At 38.9% G+C, this 25,846-nt stretch overlaps 1 protein-coding gene across 1 annotated transcript in view; it reads left to right on the top strand.

Annotated features, from left to right (window-relative positions):
- Positions 1-21,807, top strand: part of SLC35G2 (solute carrier family 35 member G2) — a 40,446-nt gene extending 18,639 nt beyond the window's left edge. The window contains exon 2 of the mRNA XM_026497093.4: positions 20,366-21,807. Within this exon, the coding sequence (XP_026352878.1) occupies positions 20,384-21,622 (1,239 nt within the window). The 5' untranslated portion in view covers positions 20,366-20,383 and the 3' untranslated portion in view covers positions 21,623-21,807. The remainder of the gene's footprint in view (positions 1-20,365) is intronic.
- The last annotated feature ends 4,039 nt before the right edge of the window (positions 21,808-25,846 follow it).

The following is a 25,846-nucleotide window of genomic DNA, read 5'->3' as shown; positions in this document are numbered from 1 at the left end:
CATACTTTTTTTTTTTTTAAAAGATTTTATTTATTTATTTGACAGAGATAGAAACAGCCAGCGAGAGAGGGAACACAAGCAGGGGGAGCGGGAGAGGAAGAAGCAGGCTCATAGCGGAAGAGCCTGATGTGGGGCTCGATCCCATAACGCCGGGATCACGCCCTGAGCCGAAGGCAGATGCTTAACCGCTGTGCCACCCAGGCGCCCCGATGTATAACATACTTTTGATGTATATTTTCATTAAATCCTTATTAATAACCTTTTCAAGTTGGTAATAACAACTGATCTTGCAGATGAAGAAACTAAGCTTTAGAAAGGCCAAGTGCTGTATGTACAGGTAGAAAATGATAGAGGCAAATTAAAATTCAGATCTGCTGCCTCCAGAATTGGTTAAATTTATTGTCCAGTATTGGTTATTAATCCAAAATCCTATTTGATGGCATCCAACCAAAGTTCTGATTCAATACTTAATAACTGTATCCACCAGGCCAGTTAGCTCAGCCATTAAGAGATGTTTTAGAATTCATTTTTTTCTAGATGATCCATGAGGATGTGGTTCTTAAAAGCAGACATTTCAAACAGTATTTCAGGGGGCAAGCAAGCCAGCAAGTAGTTTCTATTTTAGGCAAAAATAATCTTGTCCATGTCACTTGACCTAGAACTTCACAGTCTTATCCAACATTCTTCCAGATCTTAAGAAGATCAAAAATTATTTTCTAGGAAAACTCATGGTTTTACATGCAGGCAGTTCTTTTGTCCATATTTGTACTAAGCGTGTGGGTCTTCTGAGAATACAAATCTGGTTTTTAGACATTCACAGAATGATGGTGTATGAGTTTTCTGTTTGCTGCTATAACAAGTTAACCACAAACCTGATGGCTTGACACAACAGGAATATTATTTTACAGTTCTGTAAGTCAGGGGTCCAGTACAGCTATCACATGGTGTTGGCAGGGTGTATTCTTTTCTGCAGACTCTAGGGAAGGGTCCATTTCTTTGCCTTTCAGAGGCTGTCCACATTCCTGGGTTTATGATCCTCCTCTGTGTTTAATACTAGCAACAGCAGGCTGAGTTCTCACGTTGCATCACTCTCACCTTGCTTCTGTCGTCACATCTCCTCTGAATTTTCTGTCTCTGTTTTCCACTTTTAATCACTTGTGATTACATTAGGCCCAATCAGAGAATCCAGGAAACTCTCCCTATTTTAAGGTCAGTTGATTAGAAGCTTAATTCCATTTGCAACCTTAATTTCCCTTAGTCATATAAGGTAATGTATTGACAGCTTCCGGGAATTAGGATGTGGATATTTTGATGGGGGTGTGTGGAGGGGGCATTATTCTGCCTACCATGGATGATTACTTTGCAGTGTAGTGTAGAAGAAAGGGCTTGAGAAGGCAGACCTGGATCTGAATTTTGTCCATACCATCAACTGGTTATGTGACTCACTAACTGGCAAGTCACACAAACTCTCAGAACCTATTTCCTCATATGTAAAATGGAAATTATAATACCTACTTCACAGAGTTGTTTTCTACCTTTAAATGAGGAAACAAAGCTCTTAGTGTGTGCCTGGCACAGAGATGGGGCCAAATAAATAAAGCTAGCATTATAATTAGAGAATCTAGAGCCGTATTCGGGATGAAACAATCCAAAAGAGTATGTCCCAGGTGCATGGAAGCATCTGTGCTTGATATTTCCTGTAGTTTCATTTTTCCTTCAACTCTAATTGAATGGTTGCCTCAAATCCTTTCAAAACCAGTGTATCGATCCTAAATAAATATACAAAATATGAATGGAGATGCACTTTATTTTACTTTTAGTCTCAGCTAGTTTCTCTCCATAGATGATGTTCTGAATGGAGAACAAAGAGACAAACATGAATAGTCTTGATTTATCTATTTGTTTTTTTTGTGTTTGTTGTTTTGTGCTTTTTTTTTTTTTACAATATTCCCCTGGCCACCAAAACCCATTTCTTCATTTATATTCAGTGGGAAAACTTCGAAATTTTTATCTATTAATTTTCAACATATGTGGCTTTTCCCATGATGGTTAGGATCTATCCCTCACAAAGGATCAGTGGCAGCTGGTCATCCCATTTGCCTTTTAGCTCTCAGAAAGCTAATGAGTGACCTATTGTGTTCAAAGCCCTTATTAACTAGCCATTAAAAATGATGTTATAGAATATTTAGTGACATGGGGAAATATTTACAATGTATTGATAAATAGAATGGGGAAGTTATAAACTGGGATATGGTGTTTGATTCCATTTTTTTGGAAGAAAATATTCACAAATAGGAAAAGGCTTGGAAGGATCAGTAGTTATCTCTGGGTGATAGAATTGTGACTGATTTTTATTCTGTTTGCTTTCCCACATTTCTGAATTTTCTATAATAAAAATATATTGCTTTTGTATTAGGAATAAACAAAAAATAATTTTTTATGTAGAGATCTGATGGTGATAAATAGCTCCTGAGTTAGAAGCTTGTTCTGAGGGGCGCCTGGGTGGCTCAGGGGTTAAGCATCTGCCTTCGGCTCAGGGCGTGATCCCGGCGTTCTGGGATCGAGCCCCACATCAGGCTCCTCCACTATGAGCCTGCTTTTTCCTCTCCCACTCCCCCTGCTTGTCTCTCTCTCACTGGCTGTCTCTGTGTCAAATAAGTAAATAAATACATCTTAAAAAAAAAAAAGAAGAAGCTTGTTCTGAGCAGGCCCAGGGAAGCTTGATGAGGAATGCTGTGACTTTGTGGTGGTGGGATTCACCTGACTTGGCCAAGTTGTGAGGTGTGCCCTGGGGAGCAGGGACTTAGCAACTAAGTTCAGCCTGGAAATGCGGAGACATGTATCTCCAGCATCCTTCCTCTTTGATTGACAATGGTTTAATTAAGAAAAGGAGATAGATATTACTTAAGGAACACCTCCAGTTATGCCTGAAAAATTTAATATTAGAAGAAATTTGGGAGACATATCAGCAAAAATAGAGCCAGAGGTAGAGACGCAAGATAAACAAATTCTCTTAATAGCCAAAGTATGCACAATAATGTTTCATTATTCTTGAAATATTATTAAGGACTTTAAAGTGTTTTAGTGGATAAGGTTCCTTACTTGAGTTATTTGAGCCATTTAAATTCATTTATATATATTATTTAATTTTGTTCTTAACAAAATTTGCTTCATTAAAAAAATAGTCCCTTCATTCATTCAGCAAACACTTACTGAACACCTATCTCACGCCAAGCACTGTGCTAGGTGCTGAAAATATAAAAATTGGTAATATCTAATTTTAATACCTGTGGGGTGAAAACTCTCACAGGTTTAGTGGGAGAGAAAGACAAAAACACAGTTGTAGTTCAAAGCAATAAATTCTATGATCAAAGATATAATGAAAGAATGGGGGTGGGCATCTAACTTAGATGGAGATAAGAGGTAGGCCTAGGGAAATTTTCCAGAGAAGGTGATATTTAATCTGAGCCTTGAAGAATGAGCAGGAATTTACGAGGTGAAAAAGTAGGAAAAGAGTATTCCACAAAGAAGGAATGGCATATGTAAAAACCCAGAGGCATGAAATAGCATGACATTTTGAAAGAGCTTCCTATAGTTTGAAATAGCCAGAACTTTTGCACATGTGAAGGACAAGCAGAGGATGAGGCTGTGATAATTCATTTTGTGTGTCAACTTGGCTGGTCAAAGATTATTCTACATATTTCTGTGAAGGGGTCTTTGGATAAGATTTACACTTAAATCCCTGGAATCGAGTAAAGCAGATAGCTTTCCATAATGTGGGTGGGCCTCATCAAAGCAGTTGAAGGCCTTAATAGAAAAGACTAATATCTGCTGAGAAGAAGGGAATTCAGACTATTTGAGCTTGAATTGCAACTCTTCCCTGGGTTTCCAGCCTGCTGGCCTACCCTGAAGATACTGGTTTTGTCAGGCACCACAATCACATGAATCAATTCCTTAAAATAAATCTCTGTATATGTATATAGGCATACCTCATTTATTGCACATTGCTTTAGTGTGCTTCACAGATAGTGCATTTTTACTAATTGAGGCTTTGTGGCAACCTTGTGTCTATTGGTGTCATTTGTCCCACAACATTTGCTCACTTCATGTCTGTATCACATTTTGATAATTTTTGCAACATTTCAGAGTTTTTCATTATTGATATATTTGTTATGGTGATCTGTGATCAGTGATTTTTGATGTTACTATTGTAACTGTTTTGGAGTTCCATGAACTGTGTCCATATAAGATTGCAAACTTAATAAATGTTGTATGGGTTCTGACTACTCCATTGACTAGCTGTTCCCCTCTTTCTCTCTCTCCTCAGGCCTCCTTATTCCCTGAGATACAACATTAAAATTAGGCTAATTAATAACCCAACAATGGCCTGTTAAGTATTCATGTGCAAGGAGGAGTCTCATGTCTCTTACTTTAAAGGCCATAAGTGATTAAGCTTAATGAGGAAGGCCTGTTGAAGGCCAAGGTAGGTTGTAAGCTAGGACGCTTGTGCAAAAAGCCAAGTGGTGGATGCAGAGGAAAAGTTCTTGAAGGAAATTAAATGAGATACTCCAGGGAACACACAAGTATAACAAGGCAAGACAGCCTTATTGCTGACACGGAGAACGTTTTATGGTCTGGATAGAGGATCAAACCAGTCATAACATTTCCTTAATGGGAAATTAAGCAAAAAATTAAGCAAAGCCCTGACTCTCCTCAATTCTATGAAGGCTGAGAGAGGTAAGGAGGTTATTTTCGAAAGAAAATCTTGAAACTAGCAGAGGTTGGTTCATGAAGTTTAAGGAAAGAAGCATCTCCATGACATTGAAGTGCAAGCAGCAAGTGCTGGCGTAGAAGCTGCAGCAAATTATCCAGAAGATCTTAACGAAGGTGGCTGCACTAAACAGCAGATTTCCGTTGTAGGTAGAAACCGCCTTCTATTGGAAGAAGATTCCATCTAGGACTTTCATAGCTAGAGAGAAGTCAATGCCAGGCTTCAGAGCTTCAAAGGACAGCATGACCCTCTTGTTAGGGGCCGGTGCAGCTGGTGACTTTAAGTTGAAGCCAATGGCCATTTATCACTCCAAAAATCCTAGAGCCCTTAAGAATTATGCTAAATTTACTCTGCCGGTGCTCTCTTTAAATGGAACAGCAAAGCCTGGACAACAGTACATCTGTTTACAACATGGTTCACTGAATACTTTAAGCCCACTATTGAGAGCTACTGCTCAGAAAAAAAAAATTCCTTTCAAAATATTACTGCTCATTGACAATGTACCTAGTCACCAAGAACTCTGATGGAGATGTCTAAGATTAATGTTGTTTTCATGCCTGCTAACACAACCACCACTTTGAAGCCCATGGATCAAGGAGTAATTTCAACTTTCAAGTCTTACTATTTAAGAAATACATTTCAAGGAGTACCTGGGTGGCTCATTCAGTTAAGCATTTGCCTTTAGCTCGGGTCATGATCTCAGGGTCCTGGGATCGAGCCCTGCATTGGGCTCCCTGCTTAGTGGGGAGCCTGCTTCTCCCTCACCTCCCCACTCATGCTCTCTCTTGCTATCTTGTCCCAGAGATTTGCCATTTTTTTTGAAGATTTTATTTATTTATTTTACACACACAGAGAGAGAGAGAGAGAGAGAGAGAGAGAGAGAGTACAAGCAGGGGGAACAGCAGGTAGAGGGAGATTCTCTCTTGGGAAAAGCAGACTGACCTGAGCTGAAGGCAGATGCTTAACTTACTGAGCCACCCAGGCGCCCTGAGATTTGCCATTTAGATGTCATTAAGAACATTTGTGATTCATGGAAAGAGGTCAAAATAACAACATTAACAGAAGTTTGGAAGAAGTTGATTCTAACCCCCATGGATGACTTTGAGGGGTTCAAGACTTCAGTGGAGGAAGTCAACTGCAAATGTGTAGAAATAGCAAGAGAACTAGAATTAGAAGTGGAGCCTGAAGATGTAATGGAATTGCTGAAGTCTCATTATAAAACTAACAGACGAGAAGTTGCTTTGTATGGATGAGCAAAGGAGTGGTTTCTTGAGATGGCATCTACGCCTGGTGAAGGTGTTGTGAAGACTGTTGAAATGGCAGCAAAGGATTTAGAGTATTATATAAACTTAGCTGATAAAACAGTGGCAGGGTTTGAGGGGATTGACTCCAATTTTGTTTTTTGGGTTTTTTTTTAAGTGTTTTAAAAAAGACTTTATTTATTTATTTGACAGAGAGAGAGAGAGAGAGAGCACAAGCGGGGGGAGCAGCAGAAGGAAGGGGAGAAGCAGGCTCCCCAGTGAGCAGGGAGCCTGATGCGGAGTTCAATCCCAGGACCCTGGGATCATGACCTGAGCCGAAGGCAGACACTTAACCGACTAAGCCACCCAGGTGCCCCTTGACTCCAATTTTGAAAGAAGTTTTACTGTGGATAAAATGCTTATCAAACAGCATCACATCCTACAGAGAAATCATTTGTGAAAGGAAGAGTCAACCAATGTGGCAAACTTCATTGTTCTCTTATTTTAGAAATAATTGTCCCAGCCACCCCAAACTTCAGCAACCACCATCTGATCTATCAGCAGCCATCAACATCAAGACAAAACCCTCCACCAGGAAAAAGATTATGACTTGCTGAAAGCTCAGATGATGATTAGAATTTTTTGACAATAAAATATTTTAAAATTAAGGTATGTACATTTTAAAGACATAATGCTATTGCACACTTAATAGACTCCAGTACAGTATAAACATAACTTTTATATGCACCGGGAAACCAGAAAATTAATTTGACTTGTTTTATAGTGGTATTTGCTTTATTGAGGTGGTCTGGAACTGAACCCTCAATTTCTTTGAAGTATGCCTATATATGTACATCCTATTGATTCTGTTTCTCTGGAGAGCTGTCACTGATACAGAGGGTAAAGGCAGAAAATAGGGAAAATTCTTCTGAACATTTCTGTAATTTTAATTATCAAGAGAAACAAGGTTTTCAGTTACCTAAGATTACCAATAACTTAGCAGATACTAAGAGAGGGATTATGTGGATATCTGGGCCTGTAAGACCCTACAGAGATGTCAGTATTCTTTTTTTTTTCTTTTTTATAAAATGAAGTATAATTGACATACAATATCCTATTAGTTTCAGGTATACACCATAGTGGTTTGATATTTTAAACATTAAAAAATTGATCCTCACAAATCTAGTTACAATCTGTCACCATACAAAGTTATTAAATATTATTGACTGTATTCCCTATGCTGTATTCTTCATCCTCATGACTGATTTTATAGCTGGAAGTTTGTACCTCTTAATACCCCTCACCTATTTCATAACCCCCCAGCCCCTCCCCTCTCTGGTAGCCAACAGTTTGTTTCTTATATCTATGAGTCTATTACTGTTTTAGTTTGTTTTGTTCCTTAGATTCCACATATAAGTAAAATCATACAGTATATGCCTCTCTCTATCTGACTTTTTTCACTGAACATAATACCCTCTAGGTCCATCCATGTTGTCACAGATGGTAAGATACCATTCTTTTTTAATGACTGAGTCCATTGTATATATATACCACATCTTTATCCATTCATCTATCAATGAACATTTAGGTTGTTTCCATTTCTTGGCCATTGTACATAATGAACATAGGGATGCATATCTCTCGAATTGGTGTTTTCGTTCTTTCGGATAAATAACCAGAAGTGGGATTGCTGGATTATATGGTAGTTATATTTTTAATTTTTTGAGGACTCTCTATACTTTTATCCCTAGTGGCTGCACCAATTTTCATTCCTGCCAACAGTGTTAGAGAGTTCTCTTTTCTCCACATCCTCCCCAACAATTGGTATTTTTTGCCTTCTTGATAATAGCCAATCTGATTATGTGTGGGTGGTATGAGGTGGTAGCTCATTGTGTTTTTGATTTGCATTTCACAAACACAAAAATGTTGTGTTCACAAACACAAAAATGCCAGTTGGCCATCTGTACGTCTTCTTTGGAAAAATGTCTATTCCAGTCCTCTGTCCATTTTCAGTCTGGTTGGTTTTTTGATATTAAGTTGTGTAAGTTCTTTATATATTTTGGATTTTAAACCCTTATTGGATCTATGATTTGCAAATATCTTCTCTGAGTCGGAAGTTTGCCATTTTGTTTTGTTAATGCTTTCCTTACAAAGGCTTTTTAGCTTGAGGTAATTCCCTTTGTTTGTTTTAGCTTTTGTTGCCATTGCCTGAGGAGACCGGTCCAAAAAAATATTGCTAAAACCAATGTCAGAGAGCTCACTGCTTGTGGTTTCTTCTAGGGATTTTATGGTTTCAGGTCTTACATGCAAGTCATTAATCCATTTTGAATTGTGTGCGAGCGCAAGCAGGGAGGAGAGGGAGAAGCAGGCTCCATGCTGAGCAAGGGGGCTGATGTGGTATTTGATCCCAGGACCCCAGGATCATGACCTGAGCTGAAGGCTTAAGCCACCGAGCCACCCAGGGGTTCCTGAGATGTCAGTAGTCTTAATATTCCCTATTCTTTTCCATGTCTCCCTCTTGGTTTTGAAATCCATTTCATTCTATCCAAAAAACATTTATTGAGTGCCAGTATGTTCCAGGTACTGTGTTAGGAGCTAAGGATAAAATGGTGAGAAAGTCTGCTATCAAGAAGTATACCATCTGGTGGGAAAGACAGGATATAAACAAATGAATTCAGGGACAGAGGGGCACAACAATGGGAGAGGCCAAGGAAGACTGCAACGGAGGAAGTAACAGCTTGAGCAAACCACTAAAGCACAAATATGAGCTCAACGAGAGACAAGGACAAAAAGGGGGAGGACCAGGTCATTCCAGGCAGATAGAATAATGTGAAAGAAAAACTAAAATATATTGAACACTTGCTAGATGCCAGATACTAAATGTTTTGTGTGTATTAACTGATTGATTATTTTTAAAGATTTCTTTTATTTATTTGAGAGAGAGAGACAGCCAGCAGAGGGAGGGGCAGATGGAGAGGGAGAGGCAGAGAACCTCAAGCAGACCCCATGCTGAGCATGGAGCCTGAGGTGGGACTCCATCCCACAACCCTGAGATCATGACTTGAGCCAAAACCAAGAGTCGGACACCCCACCAACTGAACCACCCAGGCACTCCTGCAATAACTGATTTAGTTGTCTCATTCTACCCTATGAGGTAGTATTATCATTATCGTATTTTACAGAAGAGGAAATAGGCAAAGAAGTTACACAGTTGCCTAAAGCCATATATTTAATAAGTTCTGAGTTAAGATTCAAATCCAGTCAGTCTGGCTTCAGTATTCATTTTGTTTTGTTTTGTTTTAAATTTCCAGCCGTGTGCTACTCTGTCTTCTTCAATCATGCAGCAGTGCATGGAATTGTTAAATCTTAAAGCCAGAAGGGCCCTTAGATAACCAATTAGGTGGTTCTTGCATAAGCAAATTATGCATTAGGATTGCTAGGGAGGTTTTAAAAAAATACCAGTGCCTAGCATTGCCGCCTCCTTTCCCCCAAGCCACACAGGAGAAACTGCAACTCTGCTCCCCCCCACGGCTTTTTAAAACTTAAAACTTGTGGTAAAATATACATAACACAAAAATTACCGTATTAGCTTTGTTTAAGTGTATAAGTCAATGCCATTAATTATATTCACAATGTTGTGCAACCATTAGTACTATTTCCAAACCATTTTTCTTACCCCAAACAGAATCTCTATAACTATTGAGCATAATTCCCCATTTTCCCTCCTCCCAGCACCTGGTAACTTCTAATCTATTTCCTCTTTTTATGAACTTGCCTATTCTAAATACCTCATTTAAGTGGAATTATACAATAGCTGTCCTTTTGTGTCTGGCTTATTTAATTAGCATAATGTCTTCAAGGTTTGTCCATGTCGTAGTATATATTGGAACTTCGTTCATTTTTATGGCTGAATAATATTTGATTGTATGAATATACCACATTTTCTTTATCCATTCATCTGTTCAGGCACATAGGTTCTCCTCCTCCACTCCCACCCCCTGCCCACCAAACACATGCTGGAGGAACCCGTACTTTTTTTTAGAGAGAGGGAGAGAGGGAGAGAAGGAGGAGGGAGGGGGGAGAAGGAGAGAGAGAATCCCAAGCAGGCTTCTTACCCAGGATGGAGCATGGCGCAGGGCTCATCTCATGACCCTGAGATCATGACCTGAGCCTGAGCTGAAATCAATAGTTGGACACTTAACCAACTGAGCCACCCAGGCACCCCAGGAACTACTACTTTCTAAAACTTAACATTGTCATACACAAAGAGAATAAAATGACAAGAGGCAGAGGCTGAGTATCAAGTGGCACGGGGAAGAGGCCCAGAGGAGTGAAAATGTGTACAATTAGTTTGAATGGCAGGAAGCCAGGTTTTAGGGTGAGATTCTCAGTGGTAGGAGTGGTCATGTATTTGAGATTTTTCTCCTACTTTCTATACAGGTATATTGTCATCATCACCCCTATTACCTGTCAGAGAACGTATGATTTCAGGAAAATGAAAATAGTTTTGTTATTCTGAAAGCAGAATGTGTTCTGACAGTGATACTGCTTCATTTAAGGCAATGAAATAAATATTTTTTGTGAGATCATTTGCGTGAATAAGTGGTAGCTACTCCTGGGCTAGAACGTCACACAGGGCTCCTGTGGGGGACGGAGTAAAGTTGAGAAGGTAAAGTAGGGAAAGAGGGAGGGGACTGGGAAGAGGAGAGGAGAGAAGAGTAGGGAGGAGAGACTAATTTGGGGTACCGTGTGACGAAGTTCTAGACAACCTCCTGGAACAAATTCTTTTTAACAATAGAACCTCCTGACCTGCTCCACGTTGCCTACCTGGTGCCCTTCACACACAGTGTGTCCAATAATGTCCATCAAATTAGTTTCCTGAAGTAAATACCTTCTTTTACCTCCTTTTAAGTTCTTTCAGTTTAAAGTGAGGTAGGTCATTGGCTTTCTCCCAATTTTTAATGTTCCACCCCCACCAATGCTCCCCTACTCTTAAACCTCCTAAGGTTTCACTTCCTCTCAAAGCTGAGTTGACCCACGTTTAGTGCTTAGCACATTATCTGTAAAATGTAAATAGCAATGTATCTGGCTATTGATGGTATTGCTATTATTTTCTTCCATCTTTCCTTCTGTTTTCTGGATTTTAGAGCCATTAGTTTGCCTTTCTTTATTCTATCTGATTTCCTATTCTTGCTTTTTATCCTATTTCTGATTGTTTCTGTTAGAGTGCTGAAAATATTGTCATGATGTTTGGCTAAATCAAGGTCTTCTTTGTCTCCTTAGTCTCTTTCTGATAGCTCATTGCAAGGGTGCTTTAATCTAAGTGTTACAAAAGGGGAAATGATTATTTGCCTTATATATTTTTTTCCTAAGAGAGATGTAAACGGACTGCTCTTTGTCAGCAATAATCTGATGTAATATGAGTGATATTTTTATTGAAAGTTCTGCCATTACATATAGTATATATGAGCCAAGTAATACATCTGAATTTGCTCTGAAATTTCATTTTATATTATTTATATTATTATATAATATATATTATATATATTGTATATAATATATAATATTATATAATATTATAGTATATATAAAATATATATTATAATAATATAATATTACTATATTATATATAGAGGTCATATTCAGTTGGTTTACCATAGGAGAGTACTAGACTCTATGTCTCCTCTTATTATTTATTCTTCTGTCATATTTGCCTACGATGGGTTCCTATATAATCTGAGTATTTGATTGAAGTCTTGTACCATTAACTTTTCCTGTACCCCTCTTTTATATCTTCATTAACTGTTCAGTTTCATTTTTTGATATATACTTGGTTCGTTTTGATTATTTGCCACTTCCATGCAACATGAATATTATCACACCTTCTAAGAAAGGCAAACATGTAATTCCTCATGATAAATTCTTCTCTTCCCAAGTGTGCCTGATACAAGATAGAGCATGTCCTTTACCTTCTACTCTGTTATTTCTCACTTATTATCAATATTCTTGTCTTTCAGACTCTATTAGTTTACTTAAGAAGTAATTTTCTAGTTTGAGAGGTGGGAGTTTAGAAGCAGTGTACCTTTACACAAAGATACAGGCTCAAAGAGTATTAATAAAGCACAAGCAAACTTAAATGCTGCCTCGAGTCGCTCCTGATCTTTAGGAGTTGCAGTGGGGAAAAGAGAAGGATCCCTATTCAAAGAGGAGTGTTAAGGGTTATGCCAGCCAGGGTTTAGCCTAAGGATGGATAGAATCATGCTGGTAGCCTTTGGAGCATCAGAATGTGGGCCCTTTTCATCAACTTGGAGGGAAGAATGGCTTCTCTCAGCAGGTCTCAGGACAGAACCTCTGCATGTCCTGATGTCTCAAGATATCCTGGAAAGGTGGTTGTTGCGTCCTCCCTTTTAGGTGATCAGTTAGGTGTAGTCTTTTCATTTTCACTCAGGGACAGGACTATCCAAGCAAAGTGGGGTAATAAGGTGTCTTAGGGCTAGACTGCTCAGGTCTAAGGTAGTAACCTAGCAGTTCTTTATATTTATTTAAAAGCCAATTTTATTCATAAGTTTTAAGTATCACGTTAGTACTCATATTTAAACCACTATATTATAAAAAAATTGTAGTAGCCAGATTTATAGCTAAGGCTTTAAAAAAAAAGATTTTATTTATTTATTTGAGTGAGAGACAGAGAGAGCACCAGCAGGGGAAGGGGCAGAAGGAGAGGGACAGGCAGACTCCTCAGTGAGTGGGGAGTCTGACACAGGGCTCAGTCCCAGGACTCCCAAGATCGTGATCTGAGCTGAAGTCAAATGCCTAACCAACTGAGCTACCCAGGCACCCCTATAGCTAAGACTTTTTTTTCTCTTTTTTTTTAAATTTTTTTATAATAATTTTTTATTGTGTTATGTTAGTCACCATTCAGTACATCCTTAGTTTTTGATGTAATGTTCCATGATTCATTACAGCTAAGACTTTTTATCACTATAGGGATCATTCTGGTAACTTAAGAAAGAAACCCTCACTATCAGGTAGCCTTTGCTTTAGGTACTATGAGGGGATTGTCCCAAGGATTCCTACCAAGACAGTAGGAAAGTCAGTGTTAATTTTCTCAGTTTTAGGAGAAAACTGATCGTGGGCCTTATGCAGTAGAATGTACTTAGGAAACAGTGCCTCTTTTGGACAAAAATATTGATTTCAGGGGCGCCTGGGTGGCACAGCGGTTAAGCGTTTGCCTTCGGCTCAGGGCGTGATCCCAGCGTTATGGGATCGAGCCCCACATCAGGCTCCTCCGCTATGAGCCTGCTTCTTCCTCTCCCACTCCCCCTGCTGTGTTCCCTCTCTCGCTGGCTGTCTCTATCTCTGTCGCATAAATAAATAAAATCTTTAAAAAAAAAATATCGATTTCAGGCTTGCCACACTCAATTGTCCCCACTGTGCAAGCAGACACCAAATTGTGTGTCCTTTTGACCCATTTGTGTTGAGCATTTCAGGTTGGTACATTTGTAGCCAGGCAGGCTGGTCCTCTGGTCCTCTTGTTTCATATTCCGTCTACTCAGCTGAGTTGTTCTACACAACTGAAATGCACACCTCTGCCTTGGAGGGCACCTTCTCACATAAATCTTTGTTAGAAGAGCTCTGAGCCGTGAGATTAGTTCAGACCCTTTGCCTCTGTGAGGAAGGAGAAGTAGAGTTGGCACATTGATCAGAGCAACTTTGAACAGGTGGTAGATCACTGAACTGCACTGTGGTCTTGCATGGGAGATATCAAAATACTAGAAGTGCGAAATCATTAAAAAGACAAACTGATTTTGAAGAGAGCTGATCAAAGGATCCCAATAATTACCATCTAAAACTCTTTCTCTTAAAATAGACATCATTATTACTCTGGTTGGTGGCAGAGCCAAAACTCAAAACCAACATTTCTTTTAAATTTATTACCTCTAGAAAAAATGTTTTTTTCTCCTCTATACTTGATAAATTGTTACATATGCATACAGTTAATTCAGGTATCCTTTTTACCTGGAAACTTGCTAAGACTCCCCCATAACTGGGTTAGATGCCCTTTGTATGTGCTCCATCTCCTTGAATTTCATGTAGCTTGCATTATTAACTTATTAAAATATTAAATTTTGACTTTCCTTGTCTCTTCCATAGTCTGCGAGCTCTATGAGTACAGGGAGTTTTATCTTTGTATTTATAGAGTCTAGCATGGTGCTGGGCTTATGGTACCTCAGTATTTATTGAGATGGACACATGTTGACTTACATGTGCAAAAATGTAAGAACTAGTTAGGATTTCAGGTTCTGTTTAAGAACTGTATTCATGAAACCTGAAATTAAATGAAATTAATTAAATTAATTAAATGAAATTAAATGAAAATTAGAGAGGTGATTTTTACGTATCTTTTAGTATAAAGTGATTTTTGAATCAGTGGGATACAATATAATATTAATAGTGTTGAGAGACACCTGTTATAGACTAATCCATTGACAGAAAGAACAAAAATTGCACAGTGCAAATAATAGTTTAAAGTATGCAGTTGGACTAGGATTAAATACTCTAATGTATGCTTAACAGGATGTAGAATAAAACTTTTCTCTTGCTTCGGAATGAACATCCATGATCCTAAAATGAAAAGGGGAACATTTTGCCCTATTTCCTTTCCTTTCCCTTCCCTTCCCTTCCCTTCCCACCTTCCTTCCTTTTAGCTTGAACTCATGACCCTGAGATCCAGACCTGTGTAGAGATCACTTAACTGACTGAGCCACCCAGGCACCACCAAATGTTCCACTTTCAAAAGCCCATCAGTTAGGGCCAGATATAAGAGGACTTTCACTTTAGCTATCACTGAGATCACTATTCTTTCCCATTCCTTAAAATACTGGGGAGGACAGTGGGGTGTTCCAGTTATCTACTGCAGGTAACAAATCACTCCAAAGCTGAGTAGCTTAATGCAGCAATCATTTTATTATCTATTATAGTTTCTGTAGAATTTCAGGAATTTGGGAAGGACTTGGCAGGAGATTCCGACTCAGGGTCTCTTCTATACTTGAAGTCAGGTGGGTGACTACAGTTGGAACAGCAGGGGGTTGGAGCAGCTGGAGGGGGTTGGCCAAGTGAGGACCTTCCATATGGTTTCTCTGCGTGGGCTAGTTTGAGCTTCCTCGTACCTTGGTAGCCTCAGAGCAGTCAGACTGCTTATCTGTTGGCTTAGAGCTCCAAGCACAAGTATTGCAGCTAGGAAGGCATAGCTATAGCACCTTTTATGACCTAGCCTCAGAAGTCACAATATGTCACCTCTGCCATACTCTATTGGTTGAAACTGTCACAAAAGCCTACCTACTTTTAATGGGAGGGGATATAGACTCCACCTCTGTATTTAATAATGTTAAATTCACATTTTAAAAAATCCCAAACATTAAGTTGGGAGATACTAGATTTGTGGTTCTCTTCGGAAAGTATAGTCTGTCACAGGGGTCATATTATCTGTTACGGGTCTTTGGTTTAAGAAAAATGTTATGCCTTGGATGGCACTGGAGGAGATAATGCTAAGTGAAATAAGTCAAGCAGAGAAAGACAACTATCATATGATTTCTCTCATCTATGGAACATAAGAACTAGGATGATCAGTAGGGGAAGAAAGGGATAAAGAAAGGGGGGGGTAATCAGAAGGGGGAATGAAACATGAGAGACTATGGACTATGAGAAACAAACTGAGGGCCACAGAGGGGAGGGGGGTGGGGGAATGGGATAGGCCGGTGATGGGTAGTAAGGAGGGCACGTATTGCATGGTGCACTGGGTGTTATACACAACTAATGAATCATCGAACCTTACATCGGAAACTGGGGATGTACTGTATGGTGACTAACATAATATAATAAAAAATCATTATAAAAAAAAAAAAAGAAAAATGTTATGCTTTTTCCTTATGGGAGAAGGGAGAGGCAAGTCCCCCCTTCTAGCTGACTGTGAAGGTAACCAGATCATTATGTGCAATGATTGAATGTACCTTCTCATTCCCCATTTGGAAGCCTGTTTAGACAGCACATTTTAATTTGCCCTTCACTTGCCTGAACAAAGAAAAATAAAATTGGAGAGGAGGGGGGCAGCGGCAGATGATCTGTACGCTCACTGGAGTGGTAACGATAGGTGAGTTCCTGGGACCGAGTGGATACTGTTGGTGCCTGCCGAAGAGAGCTGTCTTTGGGCCATAAGACCTAGGTTAAGAGGTGCTCTCACATCAGGGATTTATGCACTGGGGAGGTCCTACAAAATTTACCCAAGATAGCCTGTATTTGGATACCTACAACCTTGAGAGTATCAGTGACCTATCAGAGTTAACAGAGAAACAAAGACAACAATGAAGGAGTGAATTCCAACATGTTATCAGAGTCGGGGTTCAACCTAAGGCCCAGAACCAGTAAGAGATTTATTACAAGGAATTGGCTAATATAATTGTGGGGGCTGGATAAAAGGGTCTGAAGTCTTTAGGGGAGGCAGTCAGGAAGAGAAGATCAAGAGCATGTTGGAACCCCATGAGCACAGGCTGAAGCTTATTGCCCATAGGCAGTAAGGAAAAGATCATGAGCAGGCTGGAACTCCAAGGGCATCAATAATCTCCAAGCTCAAGAAAGGCCTAAGCCCTCTTTTAAAGGGCTTACCCAATTAGGTCAGGCCCATACAGAATAGACTTTTCTTTTGATTAACTTAAAGCCAACTGATTAGGGATTTTTTTTTTTTTCTAAGAGAGAGGGCATGTGTGAGTGGTGGTGGGGTGTGGGTGGGGTGGGGCAGAGGGAGCGGGAGAGAGAATCTTTTTTTTTTTTTTAAAGATTTTATTTATTTATTAACAGAGAGAGAGACAGCCAGCGAGAGAGGGAACACAGGCAGGGGGAGTGGGAGAGGAAGAGGCAGACTCCCAGCAGAGGAGCCCGATGTGGGGCTCCATCCCAGGACTCTGGGATCACGCCCTGAGCCGAAGGCAGACGCTCAATGACTGAGCCACCCAGGCGCCCCAGGGAGAGAGAATCTTAAGCAGGCTCCATGCTCAGTGTAGAGCTGGACATGGGGCTCGATCTCATGACCCTGAGATCATGATGAGCTAAAATCAAGAGTTGGAGGCTTAACCAACTGAGCCACACAGATGCCCCTGATTAGGGACTTTTATCACATCTGTAAAATGCCTCCACAGCAACACCTATATTAACGTTTGATTAAATAACTGGGGAATGTAGTTCAGCCCAGCCAAGTTTATACATCAAAAAGACATCACACAGTAGCAGCCAATATAAAACATTGTGTCCCTTTTCCTTCTTCCCTGGGCCAATACACCAGGGGAGCTGGAGCCTAGAATAGGAAGATGGAGGAGGTGTCCCAGAGGCAGACCGCAACGCCCTCCCGCAGACTCCAAAGGGAGGGAATGAGAGAAGGAGTAAAATGGCAGGCCACATCCTCTCCCTATCCATGTTCCTGGAGCTACAAATCTGGCCTGCAATGGGAAAGGGGAAAGCTTTGAATGGATATAGGACAAAATTTTAACAATGGACAGCACTCTTAACAATGAGAAGTTAAGAGTTCTAACAGATGTCAGCAACTGACTAGCAAGGAAAGGAGATTTCACATAGTAAATTCGGGTACAATGACTAGAGACAAAACTCCACTGAGTTGAGACAACTAAATAATAAAATGATTAGGGGTGCCTAGGTGGCTCAGTCGGTTAAGTGTCTGCCTTTGGCTTGGGTCATGATCCCAGGGTCCTAGGATCAAGCCCCAGGTCGGGCTCTCTGCTCAGCAGGGAGCCTGCTACTCCCTCTGCCTGCAGCTCTGCTGCTTGTGCTCTCTCTCTCTCTCTCCCTCTGTGAAATGGGTAAATAAAATCTTAAAGTTTTTCTTTAAATGACTACATTACAAACATTAGAACTACTGCAGATGTTAGATAAGGAAGAAAAAAAAAATAAGAGGCTAGAGTGGCCAGGGAAGTCTTGTTTTTAGAAGGCAAAATTTGGACGGGCCCTTCTTAAAAGATGAGCAGTGTTTAGAAAGTTGGAGCAGAGGAAACAAGTGAGAATAAAGACTTGGAGAAATGACATGCACGTGTGGGGAGTGAGGTCAGGGAGGGCACTGGACTAATCACAGCAATATTTGTGTTAAGGAGCCAAGTATTGATAGGGGCTAGATGAGGCAGGGTCTGGAGAGCCAGGCAGAAGAGTTGAGATTCAGTGAGGTAGCCAGGAGAAAATCACTGTAAGTTCTTAAATGGGGAAAGCTTAAGGGAAATATTTGTTTTGTTTTGAATCTTTTAAAGACAGATTAAAGTGATAGTGGTTTAATATAGATGGACTTTAAGGGAGAAGGACTGGGGCTACTTAGGATGTGGTTACACTATTCTAGACAGGAATTCACAATAAACTGATCCAGAATCACAAAGGTAAAATGGAATTGGAGAAGGATAAATCTGAGAAATATTTCAAAGACAAGAAAATTAAGATTGATGACAAAATGGAAGTGTGACAACAGAAAGGATAATTCAGAGTATTCCTTTGTTTCTAGCTTGGGAAACTGGAGAAATGGTGGTATTGCAAACATAAATTCAGTGAGGTATTGAGGAGAAAAATCACTTTAAGTTAGGGAAGGAATATCTATTTGGGAGACCAAGACTATTCAATTTGGGATTGTTGAAGCTGAAGTCACAATCTGATACAAATTAGAATAAAAGAACATCAGATTAGCTTGATAGTAATATGTAGGAAGGACTGCAAGTGGGAGGTCCAGGTTAGGAAAACGAAGAATTTGGAAGCACGGGTGGCTTTTTTTTTTTTTTTGCATGATTTCTTCCACCTGAAGATAGTGTCATTTAGAAGAAAAAAGAGTAAAGAGGAATGAAACAGTTGGCTACCCCAATGGTGTCAAAGAACAAAATAGGATTTGATTTCTAGACCGTGGTTTAAGATCCTGTAACTGGTGAGTTTTGGGCAAGGATAGGGACTATGTCATAAGGACAAAAAAACAAAAAGGTTTACTCTTTTTTATTTTTTATTTTTATTTTTTAGAGGGGAGGGGAGGAATCATTGGGAAGGAAAGAGGAAATTGTTCTTAGAAAAAAAGAACAAAAAGAGAACTGAGTGAATAAATACAAGTCTTGGAGAAAGAATAACAATGTAGAGGATACCCAGTGTTTCAAGAAAGGTAAAATGTGAAAGAAAAAGAAAGGAAGCTGAATTCTTGTTAACATTTATTGAGAATTCATGATATGCTAGCACTGTGGCAAATTCTTTATATGCATTATCTCATTTAATCCTTACAAGTTTTTTTTTCCACTTAACAAAACATCATGGACATATCTGTGTCAATAAAAATCTGTATCATTTTTAATGGATATATAGCATAGTATTCCATTGTATGAAGGGTCATTGTGGTAAGCTACAGTGAACCCCCATTCATACATTTTTTCTACACTTTTTTGTATGCTCTTTTTCTTAGCAGATGAACATCTTGTTTTAGTTTGTAATTTAATTTTTTGAACAATATTGTGATTCAAAAATAAAAATACAAAAATGTATACAGTATAAATGTTGTCTTCCACTCTAATTCCCTGTTCCACCCTAACAATTATTAGTTTATTTTGTATCTTTCCATAATTTCTTTATGTTATCTAAGCACATATAAAAACATTATTTTTTCCTTTTTTTAAACATATAAGTGATCTTTCTTTAGGATAAAATCTTAGAAGTGATATTGCTAAATTAAAGGGCAGTTTCAGTTAAAATCTTAATATGTATTGACCAATTGCTTATCAGAAAGGTAGTATAGAACAACGATGCATGACTGTCACTAAATCCATTTTACTTATTTTCTAATTTTGATCTATTTATAAATACGAGTATTTATGAGGAATCCAGAATAAATGTTAAAAAGACTATAATTTGTACTATAAAGCTAATTGTGATATTATATAGAAGTGATTATACAAAAAACTTTGGACTTTCTGTTTAAAATTTATAATATAGATAGGAACTTGTGTTCCTTTTTTCTTTTCATTGTTGAAAAGGTTTTATCTATGTTGTTATTTACTTTTCTGTGTTTTTCTTATTGGATGAATGGGGAAACGGGTAGGAATGAAAAGATGAATGAACAATTTCAGTAGTTTGTGGTGTGAAGATAAGTAACAGAGCTGAATGAGACAAAGAATAAGCAGAATGAGAAATAGGGACAGGCATCAAATGAGAGTGAAAAATGCAGGTTTTTCACAACCTCTACTTTGTATGATTAAATTGGTGCATATGATTATGGTAGAAATTAAAACTAAATTTCAACTGAATATGTACATTAGTCTCTTTTTTTTCCCTTAAATAGAGTTGATTATCCGAAGAAATGGATACTTCTCCCTCCAAAAAATATCCAGTTAAAAAACGGGTGAAAATACATCCCAACACGGTAATGGTGAAATATACTTCCCATTATCCCCAGCCTGGAGATGATGGATATGAAGAAATCAATGAAGACTATGGGAATTTTATGGAAGAAAATCCAAAGAAAAGCCTGCTGAGCGAAATGAAAAGAAAAGGAAGAACTTTCTTTGGAACCATGGATACTCGTCCTCTGCCAACAGAAGACCCAATGAATAATGATATTGGACAATTCCAGAGCTTTGCAGAAAAAAATATTTTTCAATCCAGAAAAATGTGGATAGTGCTGTTTGGATCTGCTTTGGCTCATGGATGTGTAGCTCTTATCACTAGGCTTGTTTCTGATCGTTCTAAAGTTCCATCTCTAGAGCTGATTTTTATCCGTTCTGTCTTGCAGGTCTTATCTGTGTTAGTTGTGTGTTACTACCAGGAGGCCCCCTTTGGACCCAGTGGATACAGATTACGACTCTTCTTTTATGGTGTATGCAATGTCATCTCTATCACCTGTGCTTATACATCATTTTCAATAGTTCCTCCCAGCAATGGGACCACTATGTGGAGAGCCACGACCACAGTCTTCAGTGCCATTCTGGCTTTTTTACTTGTAGATGAGAAAATGGCTTATGTTGACATGGCTACAGTTGTTTGCAGCATCTTAGGTGTTTGTCTTGTCATGATCCCCAACATTGTTGATGAAGACAATTCTTTGTTAAATGCCTGGAAAGAAGCCTTTGGGTACACTATGACCGTGATGGCTGGACTGACCACTGCTCTTTCCATGATAGTATACAGATCTATTAAGGAGAAGATCAGCATGTGGACTGCACTGTTTACCTTTGGTTGGACTGGGACAATCTGGGGAATATCTACTATGTTTGTTCTTCAGGAACCCATCATCCCATTAGATGGAGAGACCTGGAGTTATCTCATTGCCATATGCGTCTGTTCCACTGCAGCATTCTTAGGAGTTTATTATGCTTTGGACAAATTCCATCCAGCTTTGGTCAGCACAGTACAACACCTGGAGATTGTAGTAGCTATGGTCTTGCAGCTTCTAGTGTTACACATATTTCCTAGTGTCTATGATGTTTTTGGAGGGGTAATCATTATGATTAGTGTTTTTGTCCTTGCTGGTTATAAACTTTATTGGAGGAATTTAAGAAGGCAGGATTATCAGGAAATACTAGACTCTCCCATTAAATGAATACTTGATTATTATCCTGTTAACATTTAGTTATTACTAGGTACACTGCCATTTTAATGTTTACCTATACATGTCTTGTGTTGTATAACTGACAGAGTGGTATATAAAATTAATATATGCAGATGTAGGAAATTTATTCTAGTCTAATATGTTATAAAAAACAAATATTAAATATGTGAAACACCATGAACCCAGTGTCTCTACTGTTATTAACAAAAGGTGATTGTGGTAGGAGAATGTTAAGTTTCATCACTAAAGGACGTAATACTTGAGAAAATGACTGCTTTCAGATGGAACTTCTGTGGCCCTAAAAATTGTTCATGCCCAGTGTTCTACAAATGTTTAATAAAAATCCTTCAATATTCAAAATCTTCCTTGGTGAAAAGTACACAATAAGATAAAATGCTTAATACCAAGCCCTGTTTTGTCATCTGCTTACATTAGAAACTAGAGGTGACTGGGTTGGGTAAGGGAGCTTGAGTTGAAGCAAGAAAGAGGGAACAAAGGAAAACAGCTGGTTTTTCAATGACCATAGTGGTTGTCCTACTTTCAAACAGGAAATTGGTCTTTCCTTTGCTATGGTTATATTAGGTAATGCATAGGAAATGGAAATAGGGAGAAGACTGGATTCTTGACAGCTCTACTTGGTTTATGCCATTTTGTGCCTGATGGTGGGAGACTTAATGTTGGGGCAGGGTCTATTTTTCCTCAGTTTTACAGTTCTTTTCCAAAACTTCCCTAGTTTATGATTTTGTAGCAAGTACATGTGTGAGCTGCAGTAAAGGTACTTCTTATCCCTGAAAAAAGATGCTAACGAATCACAGTATAGCAGAAAACTGATACAACATGGTAACTTGAAATTCTTTTCAAAAGGGCATAAAAGTTGGTAAAAGCATATAAGGTAGCATTAACTTGGGTCTAATTTGGGCAATTTTACTAATTTAGCACAACAAATGTTGATATGGTTATTAAGCTATTGTTATTTAGCACCAAATTCACTCTTCTGTACTTACTTCTGTGATGCTATGGCTCAGACCCTACAAATTATATTTTTCCTATGCTGGCTGGTGTCTCACTAGGTTCCATCAATAAAGGGCATTAGAGGGAGACTAGAAGACAGGAGAAGGGGAGAAAGGATTTCCTCCTTTCCATTTGTTTGCAGTTTCTGTCATTGTTACCCCAGCAATAAGCAATAGCCCTTCGCTCCAGCAGCAGCAATTGATCTTAGCCTTGAGGTTCTTTTGGTACTACTCCGTCCCCTAGCAGCCTCATCATATCCCTCTCAGTAGGAGGAGGACCAGCTAAATAGCATCCTTTCTGGGATCTGAGCTATAGCTCAGCTAGGTCATTCCTCTGAGCTTCTGAGACCTTATAGTCCAACCTTGACCCCTCTTTTTCACTTGCCCTAGGGTGGTAGCTGCTCCGTACAGTTATCACCTCTGGGCTCCTGCAGTGCTCCCTTTTTGCTTTTTCAGTCCATCAATACCCAATACTAGATTCTTTCTGTTGTAATATCTTGTGATTTCTGTCTTCTTGACTAATATGTCTCTAAAACATTTCCCCAAAGAGCCCACCGTCATTAGTAGGGTATCTGTGCTTTTGGGATGATGTTAATGTTCAGATTTTCCAGGAATTACCAGACACTGGCTCTCAACTATCCAAACTGAAGAAATCCAAATTGAAGCACAGAAAGAAAAAGTTTTGGGGCGCCTGCGTGGCTCAGTCGTTAAGCGTCTGCCTTCAGCTCAGGGCGTGATCCGGGTGTTCTGGGATCAAGCCCTGCTCCTTCGCTGGGAACCTGCTTCTTCCTCTCCTGCTCCCTCCGCTTGTGTTCCCTCTCTCGCTGTCTGTCTCTCTCTCTGTCAAAAAAAAAAAAAAAAAAAAAAAAAAAAGGAATCTTAAAAAAAATTTTTTTAAAAGAAAAAAAAAGTTTTGAAAAAAAAATGGGCAGAGCCTGGAATGGCCTGTACTAAGGACCAAGAAGTCTAGCATAAGTGTAATTGTAGTCTCAGAAAAGGAGAGAGAGGGAAAGGGGCAGAAAAAAATATTTGAAGAAATATTGGCCAAAAGATTTCTAAATTTGATAAAAGGAAACAACAACATGAATCAGTAATTCACAGATACAGGGAAATAAGTGAACCCCAAGCAGCATAAATACAAAGAAAACCACACCTAGAAACATAGTGCAACTGCTGATAAACAAAGATAAAGAAACAAAACTTTAAAAGCAGCAAGAAAAAAAGACATATGACATACGGGAAAATAGTAATACAGCTAGCTTCTCGTCAGAAACACTGGAGGCCAGAAAAAAAACCAATGACATTTTAAAGTGCTGAAGAAAACCCACCTGATGGCTTCTTATCACCTATAGGATAAAGGCTAAGGTCCTTAACTTCTATAACCTGCTATTGCTTACTTTTCTAGTCATCTTCCGCTCCAGCAATATTGTGTAATACCTTTTCAATTGTGTAATACCTTTTCAATTGTGTAATACCTTTTTAAATGCAGGCCCCTCTATGTGGAAAACCCATCTCATCTTTGCCTGCTTATTTGCCTGACTAGCCTGACCACACGACTCCCCCTGTGGTTTAATGTCTCCCTGCCCATATCTATAGTTGTCTTAACTATGTTAATAATAAATATATTTAAATCTCATTCTCTGACACTGGATTGAGCTCCTTTCAGTTAAGGCTGATCTTTAGATTTCCAGCATCTATTATAGTGCCTACCACAGAGTGGACTCGGTGAATTTTTGTTGAATTAATTCCAATAAAGGCATAACAACACTCAGTCCAGAAATTAAATTTAGTTCCCAGGGTCCACTAATTTCTATACTTCACAGTCAAGCTTGTGATTAGTTATTTCTTGTTGATTAGTAAGTAGGGCTTTTTTGTTGTTGTTGCTGTAAACAGTCCTACCTGGCAGTGATGTTAAACCAGATCATCCTCTAATCATTTCTAACTATAAGCTATCAAGTTTCCTGGGAAAGATCTTGAGACATGGAGGCTCATTTTCCCCTTCCTTGTCTTCCCGAATCCTTTCCTTCAGGATTAATGAAGTGAGCTGCCTACATGTTTTTATCCTAGACAGATCAGCTATCCCTAGCCAAAGCCCCATTTCTAATCCATAGGTCATAAGTTTTGTTCTAAATATTATTGTCACCTGATTCTGGCTAGTCCCTGGTCCATTCAACATTAATGAGCAGGGGTGATTCCCATTTTTGGTTTGAGTTCTGCTAAAAGAGAGGAAGAAGTCACGTGCGTGTTTATACTTGGAAATTGGGGAGACAGGGTGTATGGAAGGAAGTCTCTGGGACAACTCCCATCCCATAAGAACATGCACTCCATTCCTTCTAAGTCACCATGCTGCCATTTTATATGACTTTTGCCTATCTACCTTTCTACCCAGTGTTTTCTTGTTTCATTGCTATTTGTTTTTTTCCTTCAATTCCTTCTCCTTTTCATGTTTTTTGAGCTTTTCTTTTTCTTTCTTTCTTTCTTTCTTTCTTTCAGATTTCCTGGTAAGAATGGGTGATGGGGAAACTTAAAGAAGGAAAACTAAAAGGAAAACGCATGTTTACAGGGAACTAAAAACCCTTTTAAAAGAAATCTCTTTCCCTTGTTTCTTCTATTGCTTAAATAGGTTAGGTGGCCCACAGTAGTCAAGAGATCTAGATCAAAATCTTGTGAAGGGTCTGTTCAGACCATTGGTTCATAAGTTTAAAATTTCAACTTATGATCTCGGCATATTTTTCTGGGTTTATTTTCCCCACTTACAGCAGTGGTATAAGCTACCTGATGGCAAGAACCACTTCACCTGTTGTATTAACACTCCCAACCCATCACATGTTAAATATGTAAGTAGAATTGAACTGAGCCAGGTTTTGCTAACAGTTTGTTGCATGATTTTGGAGAAACAGTTTTCACCTCTGGATAATCATTTCTCCAGCTCAAAAAATGAATATAATAGCATCTCAATCCATAAACTATATAAGATGTATCAACAAATAAAGCTATTATATTAGCTTGAGCTGCCAATAACAAAATACCAACAACAGAAATTTAATTCTTCCTGGTTCTAGAAGCTGAAGTCCCACATCAATGTGCCAGCATGGTCAATTAAAGGTGAGAGCTCTCTTCCAGGTTTGCACGTGGCCCCCTTCTCCCTCCTCTCATGGTGGAGATAGAGAGCAAACTCTCTGCTGTCTCTTTTTACAGGAACACC

Source organism: Ursus arctos, unplaced genomic scaffold (genome assembly GCF_023065955.2).
Source record: "Ursus arctos isolate Adak ecotype North America unplaced genomic scaffold, UrsArc2.0 scaffold_20, whole genome shotgun sequence".
Lineage (NCBI taxonomy): Eukaryota > Metazoa > Chordata > Mammalia > Carnivora > Ursidae > Ursus > Ursus arctos.
The sequence above is the reverse complement of the archived record's forward strand: the minus strand, read 5'-3'. Positions and strand labels throughout refer to the sequence as shown.